This window comes from Pterocles gutturalis, unplaced genomic scaffold (genome assembly GCF_000699245.1).
Source record: "Pterocles gutturalis isolate BGI_N339 unplaced genomic scaffold, ASM69924v1 Scaffold52163, whole genome shotgun sequence".
NCBI lineage: Eukaryota > Metazoa > Chordata > Aves > Pterocliformes > Pteroclidae > Pterocles > Pterocles gutturalis.
The window spans coordinates 1-12,351 of NW_010122479.1; the positions used below are offsets into that span (position 1 = coordinate 1).

A 12,351-nucleotide genomic window follows, 5' to 3' on the forward strand; every position below is an offset into this window, starting at 1 on the left:
CCTGCCCCCCAACCCCCCTCCCCCATTATTACCTTTCTGTGCTCGTGGTCAATCATGACGTTGTGAGGTTTGACATCTCTGTGCATGATTCCCATGCTATGGCAGTAATCTAGAGCCTGGGGGTGACGTACAAAGATACAGACGCTGGAGTTACAAGAAGGTTTCGAGTTCAATCATACTCAGAAGTATTTCCACATACACCAAGTCAAACTAGACTGCAAGACTGTCTAGTGCCATACCCTGGAGCAGACTCGCAGACCACAGAAAGTGCTTCTAGAGCCCCCTCTTAAAAGGAGGTTCCAGTAACAGAAGTATTTTAACTTCATCTCACATGCTCCCATCACGATAACCACCTCTGTAGGATTAGCTGAGTGCAAACTGTAGAAATAAATTGACAAAGCAGCAACCAACTTACCTTCAAAATCTCATACATGTAGAATCGAATATCATAATCTGTTAATGTCTGGTATAATTGCTGTGGGACACAAACACATCATATCAGTGCTCAACACCCAAGAAAAAGATCACATCCCCACCAATCCCCACCAACCCAGCCCTGGCCACTGCTGCTGTGGTTCTCCAAACCGCTCTGAGGGAAGAGTAAAAGTTACTCTGGTTTGTGTCACTGACTCCCTCAGGCTGCACTGGCCCACCACCAGCACGCTGCATTACGCGTGCAGACAGGGTCTCAAAAAGACCGAGGGTGCTCTGCAACGTTAAGCAGCTACTCCAGATGGCATCGCACAACCGTTCTCCTGAGGCAGGTCAGTAGGGAAGGGGACAAAGAAACGTTTAAATCCCTTTTCCCAGAAGTATGGGAAGCCACAGAGAGCTGTCCACATTTAAAGTGGACATAAAAGCAAAATGCTTCAAAATGGCAGGCACTGATGGTCTACACGAGAACAGATTAATGTGCTCCAAAGGTCAGAATACACTTGGAATCTGGATTCTCATCTTGCAACTTCTGTGGCAAAATGGTACTAAATGACTACTTACAAACCTCTGTCCCCAGTGCATTTACCTTTAAAGACAGTTGCTATGTTGGCAGGAAATGATTAAATAACCTGTCTGCCCTCTATGTACTGGCCTTTCCCCAGAATAACATTACGAGTGGCTTTCAAACGGAAAACATCACAAGTTCACATCCCACACTGTACCTTAAAGTCTGTGTTGTTTACATGTTCAAAAACCAAAGCGGGTGTCCGAGACTAAAACAGAGAGAAAAGTGTTCAGCCATGTTACGTTGAGATAATATGTTTTCATTTAGGATAATGAATTAAACCATTTTTACTCCTAAAACTGCTAGAAGCCCCTCTGCCTCAGACACACTTCTGGTTCCCCTCAGACAGAGAAAGCAGAGCCAAAGCCTGCAGCCCCCAGCAGCACTGTTTGCAGAGTGAATTAACCTGTCACAGCTCGCTGGTATCTCACCCTTACAGACTGAGGGGCTGCAGGGACCTGGGGGGGAAGGGCCCTCTAAAAGAACTTAATCAGATTAAGAGCTGATCTGATTAAGCAATTGAAAAGTAGGATTTAAGAGGAGGGGAAAACAAAAAGCTAGATCAGAGCTGAAGTCAAACACAGCAACTTCACCTATAACCCCAGTGTGCCCTTTAGAGTCCTTCCGTACTCACCACAGGATCTTTGACTATATCTGCAAGAGTGATTATATTGGGACCGCCTCGCAAGTTCTCCAAGATCTTGATTTCACGCTTGATTTTCTTCTTTTTGACAGGCTGAAGAACAAAAACCCTAAGTGTAAGACAAAGCACTCCTGCAAAGTGAGGCTAACAGACAGCCTAATGCCCAGATGACCAAGGCAGGTGACTGCAAGTCAGTAAAACACAGCAGAGCCTCTGCAAGTTAAGTTCAGACAGCTAGACTTTGCTGTTACCTGACTATGCATCATTCCATCAAGGGCTCAAATAACTGCAGTCTCCTTCCTGACGATACAACCCTGACAGCTCCAAACATTAGTTTCACATGAGTGAGGATTAGGAAGATGGCACATTTTTTTAAATGCTGTCTGAACATGATCTGATAGCCCTAAACTTATTAACTGGCATGTGGTAAATGTCTAACTAAGAAAAGCCCATGATCTGAGGGCCCCTAAATGAAGGTATTTCACCAACCGAGGCTGTGGAATAACCAGCATCCAGGAGACTTTTACTCAATCTGGAAGGATAGGACATCTCCAATGGAACATGCAGAGCAGAAATGAAAGTGTTAAGGTTGGCAGTCCATAAATTTAATCAGTGGCTTTAAAGAACAACGATCCCCTCAGCCCACAGGCTCTATGCACGTGACAGCAGGCCAGGGCACTGGTAGTCAGAGGAGGGGAGAACTTTCTGGTCAGCTGTTGAAGTATTATTTAGCTCCAAGTAAGAACATGTTGCACATCAGGACTTAAGACAGGGGCCAATTTCCTACTGGCAGAGATTTGAGTTAATAACCAAGCGTAGGGCTTCTATTAGGAGGCTCAAAATGACAGCCCATGTCACTCAACAGCAGTCCAAAGCCAGGCTCTAAGGACTTCAGTTTCAGAACATCAAACATATTAGGCTAAATGCTGCACTTTCTGGCCTCCTGATCACCTCAAGACAGATTTTATCTTTCGCCCAATCCCCAGCTCACCTTGAGAATTTTAACAACTACTTTTTCATTATTTGTAATGTTGATGGCTTCAAATACTTCACTGTATTTGCCTCGGCCTAATTTTCGAACTAGCTGGTAGTCATCTTGATTTCTGCAGAGATAAAAAGAGCTCAGTCATTTCCATCACAATTTACAAACCTCTCCTTAACACTAAATCACTGCCTCGCCTTCCAGACAAGGTGGATTAACTAGTGTCTCACATCTCCTGAATGCAATTATTAAGAACCAGGAGAGAAACAAGGAGCTTCCACTCGCCCAAGGCAGATTCAATCCAGAACTTATTTCTCCTGCAGTTAACGTAAGCCCAACTACGCATTTCAGCATCAGCAAACTCGAGTTATCCCTTCCACCAGTCTCTATATATTTGGAAGCTACATTTTTCCATGTATAATTTTAAAAATCAACAAAGCCAGTAAAACCAAAAATTGAAGTGTCAGCCTGTTTAAAAACAGACTCAGTGCAAAGCACCACTTGAAACGTACACGCGAGACTGTGTACATTTCAGAAACCAGGAACTGCAGCAAAGCTCAGGGCAGAACCTAGCCTGGGCCCTGCTACACAAAAGCAGGACCACGGAGCTATGAAGCTGGCACCACTGCTGTCTGATTCTTGGACGGTTTAGTCATGAGCTCAATTTAGACACCTCCTTCCTTCAAAAAGAAGCAGGCATGTCTTTTCCAGGCACTCGCAGAGAGCTGAGCAACAAGTCACAAAATAGTGTCTATTTAGGTCTGCTAAGTCTCTTCCCTCACCCCAGTCAGAACCACCATCAGATGCCTTTTCACTTCTTTCCAACCCCACTCCCAGGGCTGGTTAGACTGTTTCCAATACAGATTTTCTACCCCTGAAAGGATAAGTTTCCTGACTACCTAGCAGAATGTTTTCAAAACAAACTCTTGAGGGAGCTGCATGTTTTTGTGCTGCTGGGGATTTAAAATTTTGACAAGAAACACTCTTCCAAAGAAAAGCTGTGATCCTAACATTTGCCATGCGCACTAGACACATGCCAAAGAGCATGAAAAAGCCGAACACAGCACAGGTGCCTCAGCTCCCCCTGCACCACCACGCAGGATCCTACAGGGATAATCCCGGTCCAGGGACACCCGTAAGCAGCTCAGAGACTCACCCCCACTCAACAACATGCGACTCATAGTCCCAGTACTCCCGGGGTCTGTGTGTGTTCACATCCGTGTAAACTCTGGCCCTGCTCGGCACGGGTCCCGACATATCAGACAGGTTGGCAGGTGGAAATGATGAGATGTCTGAAATCAGAGGCTACCCGCACTGCGAATCCGGACAGAGGATAAAGGCCTCAGATTCTTCCAACTGTAGAGAGAAAATAAACCAGAGGTTAAAATCTCAAGATACTATAAAAATATTTAAGTTAATCATTAAAAGCTGAGAAGGAGAGGCTGGAGTCCAGCCACAGGCCTGGGATCATTTGTCAGAGCTTGCAGTCTGTCTGCTCTCCCTCACGCAGGACAGGACCCCTTGGCTCCACCAGCAAAAGTACCCCTCCCCCCTGCAACTTTCAGCGTGTAGTTTCCAACTTATGGTTGCAAAGACAACTTTCCAGAAGGGAAGAAACACATCGTGCTCTGTATCTGCAGACAGACTCCTTCCTTTCAGCTCCAGAGCAAAAGCAACAGCCATGGGCTGCAATCTCTCCCCCAGCCAGGAAGAAGTCTTGGGCCATCCCATGTAACCAAAACGCTTTGTTCACGCCAGGTTGCAAAACCCTCATGTCTTAACAATGCTGTAAGCAGAACTGAGAGATCAGCCAGGTCACCTGTGCAACCTCACGAAAGCACTTTCTGAAGATTCAACTTCTAGAAACAGCGATTTTCAGTTAAATCAGAACTTTGGGATTTACTCGCAACCTGGTAACATTTTGGTCCCGATGCTGCTTTCAGGTGAAAACATTTCCATTTTCACTTGGCGGGGAGAGCAGTGTGGGTGACTGTGTTGAAATGGCATGACGCTGTTTTATACAAGCGTGAACAGTAATACATGGGTGGGAGGGTGCCTAAAATGAGAAGATCCATGCTCTGACACAGCGTCTAGGTTTCTCTGCTCTCCTCCAGAAACCTGCTCCTGCGCTGACCAGCTTCGCCTTGTACATAAATGCTTTGGTTAGCACCTGCGTTTCCCAGTGGATGGACAAGGCAGAGCAGGGGTGGATCTTTTAATCAGTTTTGGTCACAGCCTTCTGTAGTCAAGACATGAAATGTGATTGTCCAAACAACAGTGGTATCTGTGTTGGACCATGACGCTTTATCCAAACACGACAGAAAGATTCTGCTGCAACAGCCCACAGACATTTCTTTGCATTCTGCTTGTCCAAAGGATTTAGTAAGCACCTCCACTTCTTCCTCCTTACAACGTGATCTTAGCATGTCTGTTAAGTTTTACTAGTATTGAGACCAGCCAAAATAACTCAAAAGAAAGTTACTGTAGGTCAAAGACAAATACTCCGATTTCTGAATATTTAAGACAACAATAGCTTCCGACAATTTTATACCGAAGTATTGTCCGGCTTAAAATAGAAGCAGTGCCTTTGCACCTCTCAAATCTTTCACCACGAGTGAAAGCTGACACACTTCTAAACATTTAAACACAAGAATCTCTTTGTCGGCTTTCAAAACAACTTACAAGGAAGGAAGCTGTACCGGAGCATGAGAGAGCATTGTTTGGTGGGCAGCATACGGCGGAGACTATACAGCCTGCTCAGAGACAGGCTCAGTCAGTGGGCAACGATGGCATCTAAGTGAATGCAACGTATCCATCTGCTACGCTGATCCTGGGCCTTCACAGAAAATGGGCAAATGCTGGACTGCAGGAGGAAGTAACAGCCCCATTAATCAAAGACCTAGAAATCTGCTGCGAGCAGTTAGCTTAGGCTATTGGGACACGTCACATCAGAACAAAACTCTAGAAGCAGAACCTGCTCTATCGGCAGCATCCTGTTGTTTCCTGCAGCCCTGCAGTACCTGAGCCGGCTGCACAGACCACCGTGAGAACCGCTGGCTATGAGGATGGCTGAGAATCTGGGGGACGCAGGCCTGATGTCCCCCACCGTGTCACCAGCCTGGCCAGCAGCCAGTGCCGCACTGGGAGGCAGAAACGCATGCGAGGTCTCTCACCGGCGTGAACTAAGCCTCCTGAGGTGGTACGGACCTCGGCAGCGTGGGTGTTTCTTGACCTACTGACACACAAACAGGGCTGAAGGCAGCTCCAGGTAGAGAGGGTTGCAGGAATCGAGCCCCAAGGTTAAAAAGGGACACGGCACCATTCCAGAGTCTGCAACAGAGGTCTCAGCCCAATAATGGAAGGATGGGGCACTTGAGCTAACAGAAGAATATGAAGTATCACTAAAGAAAATAGCCTATTCCTGGACAAAATGTCAGTCCTCTAATAAAATACACTTTCAGACGATTAGGCAGCAATCATCTAAGACCTCAAACCATTTACGTGGCATGACTCAGACACTCAGTAATCAGCTGTATATTCCAAAAGAGTACTCGGGCATTAACAGAGCATGCGAGTTTACTAGAACACTTTTAGCACAGTGAAATTTATTAGACTTCAACTTTAATCATTGTGTTTTTGTTTCTCCTCGCTCCATGTGTCCTCCTGACAGGAGATGCACTGGGTAATTTCATCTGCTCAACACTCCTGTAGGCATTCATTGAACCTATATACATCTAAGATGACTTAGCAAATCTCGTTTTTAAGCACAACTTGGTATCAATAAAGAACATGACTGCTCCACCTCATCCAGCTTAGCAAGATCAGCTTCAGCACAGGAAAAAAATAATGAAAAAGAAAAAAAATCAATCACATTATCTAAAGATAGCTCAAATTTCAGAGTGGATATTTTTTGTCACGTAGCTCTAGCCTAGCACAAGCTGGATGTTGTAATAAGCTGCTCAGAGAAGGGCTTTTTCAGGAAATTATCGACGGTAGCTTCTAAGAATGGCACACAATGCCTATTCACGAAGGCAGGTATTACCGTCTACTGTTCTTTATACAGGAAGAGGAGAGAGTCTGCACAGATAATTTGGTTTTAAAGCAAACAAAGTCACTTACATATACAAACTTACGCTGCCTGAAAGCTTCTCATTCTCCCTGCTCAAAGCTGCTAGGGAATTTGTTTGTATTTTGCTTCCATTCTGCCTAGAGAGGGATAATTTTGCAGCGGATCCAAGCACTTTGAGAGAAGGGTCCGACACAAATAGGGACGAATAACGGGGACAGGCGTGGTCACACAGAAGTCCGTCTAGTTTGCAGTTTTAAGGTAGAAAATCTACAGTATGAGCAGAGATTACACCTAGATGAGTGTCCTGAGCTTGTTGTAAAGGATGCATTTTATTTCTGCAGAACATGTCATTTATTCATTCCTGCATTAATGACAGAATCACGGAATAATTTATATTGGGAGAGACTGCTAAAAGTAATCTAGTCAAAGCAGATCTAATCAGATCAGATCGCCAAGCCCAGTGCAGTCTTGAGCATCTCCAAAAACTACAATGCAACTCTGAAAATTTAAATTTCTCTGGGAAAGAAGTGCTCAACGAGGAAACACAACCATGAGCAACACACCAGAGGTCACAGAGAGAGGAAGACAAAGCTCCCAGGGACCTCCTGACACACACTGCTCAGTGCTGGGGCTTGTCCACGCAGGGACAGAAAACAGCTCCTCTGTTAGCCCCTGCGGTGACACCCCTCGGGAAGACACTAACAACCACAGCTCACACGGTAGCTCTACGAAATGACACACAAGTGTCAGTGCTCGGTTTTGCCACCGGGGCCTGCCCTTAAAAACACCGTTTTAAGTATTAGCAAACTGATAATGAGCTAATCCATTACACAGCATCCTTATCAAGGGCACCCCACAAGACCCTGCTCATCCTGCGTACAAAAAAATAAATAAATCACAAGAACACAGCAAAACACAGCGCTGCATGTACTGCTGATAATTACTCTGCAGGAGAGCCCAAGAGCCCCAGTACAGACACCAAAACAACTGTGCTACCACCATATAGGAATTTTTTAATTGGAAGGTCTATTAATTAAAAGAGGTCAGACTTTAAAAGTTTGAATTATTCTAGCAGTAGCCTATTGTCCGAGCAGGTTGGTAGGCTAGACTTTTTCTGCCTAAACTGCAATAAAATGGTAAAAAGCCTCTCACTGCTTACTTTGAATTTGATTTTTTAAACATTTTAATTCAAACCACTGTTACTACCCCCTCCTTTTTAAAAAGGGATTTTATCACCCTTACAACGCACTCTAACCCCAGGGGCAACCCCTGCCCCACGGAGGACTTGGTTTCTTGTCGAGTGTCCGTACTTACAGCACCCTATACCAGCCAGTACAGGAATTTCCTACAGCCACTGTCCTTCCAGATGTATCCACTTACAGCAAGAAGCAACAAAACATAGCTAAGAAATCTGTGTAAATCTGTTCCTGAGAAACAAACCTACCTAGACTTTTTTTTTTTCCAGTCAAGAATAACTGAGATATTGGAATCTTTTTCTTTTCCTCCTTTTAAATGGGAATGTTTTTGGCACAGCCCACGGTTACTCAGAACCCTGAACCTGAGAAGCCACACCAGTGCGACACAGTGCACATACAGATTCCCAGTGAACCAGGCGCCAAGAGATTCCCAGAAGCGCCATGTCCCGAGGAACCTGCAAGTGCTATCCAAGCGATGACCTTTGTGGAAAAGGTTTGGAGTATAAATAATGCACCCAAGAACACGAGCGCCGCTAGACAGCGACCTCCCTGTGGACTGCTGCTAGCAGCACCACTCGCCCTCAGCGTGCGCAGGATGTTGCTGGGGAGTTCCAAGTTCATCCCGACAGAGCAGAGTGAACTCGGTGAACTACACTCAACACCCCATAAACACGGTCATTACCCATGACTCACCTGAATACAGGCTCGGTTAGCAGAGAGCACTCCCGAAGGAGCGACACAGGCCCCACACTGCACCAAGCCAAACCCAAAGAGCCAAGAAAACATTTCTGTCACTTTATCAATTCCAGATAGACCATCCTGGACAAGCCCAAAGAGAAGGCAAGATGCACAAATTGGGCAAACAGGTCTAGACACTTTCCTCTCACTTCTGCTTTCCCCACGTAAGCTCATTACCAGCTGCAGTTGTGACAGAGTAAGACTGTAAAGAGGCTAAGACAGACCAAAAAAAAAAGCCCTCTGTCAGCTGAGAAGAGCAGAATTGCAGTAAGTAGCCTGACATCAAAAGGTTATTCCTTTCTTTTATCCACAACTGCAAGCGAGACATTACCTTTCACAGCAAGTGGCTCAAACCCAGCCTCTGAAATCACGAGCATACAATGTGCTCTATTAATGAGAGCAAGCATTACAATTATCAGATAAAATTGATTACGATTTCCCTCACATAGCCATTTATCCCTTGCCTGCAAGCCTCCCAGGGAAGGAGCACTCGCTTGTTCAGAGTTTGGAGAATATCTAGTACTGGACAGACACGCCTGAAATTAGAAGATCAAGACACGCTCAAATACTACAGTCCAGCCTACCCGCAGCCAACATCAATCAAAACCCAGCTTACTTCTAAAAGAAGAAACAATAGTAACCAACTTTATAAAAAATACGTTCTATCTCACAAAAGAAACTGATCTGTGTATTTTCATGGTGCTGGAACTGCAGCAATACGAGTACGGAACAGATGACCTCCAGAAGTCCCTTGCAACCCGTATTTTTCTATGATTTTATAGCTGAAATAGAAACAAGCCTGGATTAACAAAACTGACATTTTACTTCCTTTCTTGAAGGCCATTTTCCTACTAAAGGGACAACATCAATAGAAAAACAGATTTTAAAATCTAATTGAGGTAAAAAAAAGCTTAGGTTTGAAATCAAGCTTTTCTCTTGGTAGTTTTTTGGAACAGCACAGTCTGCTCTAACTACATTTTTCTACCAAAATTATTTTCCAGATTTCTTTTAAATAGCTGGTTGCGTCCGGCTGCGGAGAAATAACAAATCATGATATATAACGACCTCAACATTCTCTTAAAAAAAAATGAAACAGGAACAGTCGTGATTAATTCAAAACAAGACATGACCAGTCACTAGGGAGAACAGTTGACAGGTTTAGTTAAACTGGAAGAAACATCTTGGAGTAATTCTGTCATAGCAATGTCCTAAAATTGGGGCTGGTTCTTCCTTCAGCAGCTTCACCGATTCCTCCCCTGAATTCCTCGCAGCTCCTGCCAACGAAGAAGTCATCCCTTGTAATGAGGATCACAATCTATACAGAAGTCACAGGACTGACCACAAAATGGTTTTCCTGTAACTCCGTATTTTACGATAACCTCCACAGTCTTGGGGAAAACTGAACTCCCCCACGTCACACCTGTGAAAGCAGCAGTGTCTACCACGGCTGACGCTCTCCAGGTTGCCCCGGCAGTAGCACGGGTGCCCGCCCACGCGCTCTCCTAGCAGAAGCTCTGTCACAGCTAGGTCTTCATTCTTGTTCAGACCCATAATAGCTACATTTCAGCAGAGCTGACACAGATCCTCTACAGGTCTCCGGCATCTCAGCCGAGTTGGCCAATGGTCCCCTGCCGCACTTCAGTGCTGGAGCAGCACGTGTACCTGGGGCTGAACAGCCAGGACGCTCTGCAGCAGCGGGGAGACGCCAGCGGTGGGAACGCTCCTTTCTCCGTCTCCTAAGGGATTTTATACACAACAGGCAACTCAGAAAGCTCTTCCCCTCCCACTTCTCCCCAGAAATCACAGGCTCTCTCTCATATTTCCAGAGCCAAGCTAGTCCACAGCACATGGAGCAAAGGGAAAGCTTTTCCTAACACAAAACCGCCAAGACTGACCTTGGATGAGGCTGTGTCGTCCCAGCGGGCAGTGACACCAGCCAGGCACCCCAGTGCAGCCCAGTGCAGGTTCTGCCACTCTCCCACGCCTGCAGCTCCTCCTGCCACCGTTCCAGCTGCCCACAAATCACAGCCAACATCGTTACTGCAGCGCTGGAGACTCCTGACACAATCAAATAAAAATGGCTGCAGACGTAACCAGGAATTGCCAAAATCACCTGTCAGTACACACACACCAAACCAGAAACCGATGGCATCTGCTGGCGTCTCCTCCCTGCCCCGACAGCTCCGGCCAAGCAGGGAGGGCAGGAAAAGCAGCGGGGTTTTTTGGAGGCACATCTCTTGAGGTCTGACCTGAAGCCAAAGCAAGAGCACTTCAACGACTTCAACAGGAAGTGATTCTTTTGCTTCTAAGAGTATTCACAAAACTAAAGCTCCTGCTGCTGGAGCTTTGGACAAAACTACAGCTTCAGAGCTCCTGACGACACCAGGGAACTCCGCCTGACAGCGCAGGAAGGGGAATGTTTCAGCACCACCACAGGCTCTTCACAGCTGACATCAGGGGAACTGGCAGCGTCCTCTGGAAAGTTCTACCTTCCTAATTACTGCTAAGTGACACGGTTGTTTTTCTCATTAATTAGTATGCACAGAGTGCTGACAGGCCGGTCGTTCAGCTGATTTGACTCCTATGGCTCACGGACAGAGTGATTTAGTAGAACTCGGACAACTGAACTGTACTCTACCCTCTGTGAAAGCTACATGCCTTTAACTGATCTGATCATGCAATTCCTAAAGGCAGGAACAGTTCCAGAGACAAAGGATAAACCAGTGCACATCCTACTTAACTATTTCTTCAGGAAATCCCCGTGATCGGCTGTTCCCATCCAGCAGGCAGTGCACTGCAAACCATCTCCACGCTTCAGCTGCCATCCAGAAGGCTCAGCAAGAGACACCTGGTGTAAACCCCTGCTACAGAGTAGAAGTTCTCACATCATTCTCTAAAAATTCATCATTATTGACACAAGACCAACCTAGCTACAACCGTTCCAAAAATCCAATGAGAAAAGCCATTAAACTCCAGAAACCAGTATCCATTACGCACTGGGTACCCTACACCCCACACTGAGGGCTGGGTTTATACAGCTCCAGACAGACACGCCACTCTCCTGACATCACAGGGGCTGCGAACCTACTGACTGAGATTTTAGTACTTCACACCAGTGTTTTGGAGGTTAAGGGATACCTGGTGAGCACAGCATGCATCACCCAGTGGAACCCAGCGGGGGGACACATGCTGAGCCCACCCTCACCATGCCAAACACCCCACACCGCCGTCGGCGGCCACGCACAAGGATGTGTTTGTCCATCTCCGCTGCATCTTTCCTCACATCCTGCAACCACCCAGTAAAGTCACTGGGCATCATTAAGTCATGGCTTAGGATGAATATATATTTCTGTGCCTAGTAAGATGCGTATGTTGGATGTGTGCCTGGATGCCACATGTTCCAAAATACCAAAATTTGTAACTCTTCATTTGTAAACTCAGTTGAAATGGATCTGCACAGCTTCCTCAGTGAGCAGAAAGCCCTCCTTTTCCTTCTGGAGTTCAACCAAAGCGCTGCTTAACCTGCGGAAGGCAAGGCTGGAATTTAACGGCGCACTGGTGACAGGGAGAAATCTGTAACAACACTTGTAGGAGAAGGAACGTTGCAGGAGCTCTTGCTCTTCTACGCTGGAAATTGATTTGTTGCGTGCGTCCATGTTCATCCATTTTCAGAACACTAAAAATAAAGATTTACTGACAGCTCACACACACGCGTGCAAACAT

At 46.0% G+C, this 12,351-nt stretch overlaps 1 protein-coding gene across 1 annotated transcript; it reads right to left on the bottom strand.

The window, feature by feature from the left end:
* Window positions 1–32: 32 nt before the first annotated feature.
* LOC104459807 (casein kinase II subunit alpha) lies at window positions 33–8,805 on the bottom strand (the record flags this gene model as incomplete). Its single annotated transcript, XM_010077520.1, has 7 exons — window positions 8,584–8,805; window positions 3,782–3,981; window positions 2,635–2,746; window positions 1,635–1,736; window positions 1,158–1,208; window positions 416–475; window positions 33–116 (listed from the first exon to the last, which is right to left on the bottom strand). Coding segments are annotated over exons 2-7 (510 nt in total), but the record flags the coding sequence as incomplete, so codon positions are not given.
* Window positions 8,806–12,351: the final 3,546 nt, after the last annotated feature.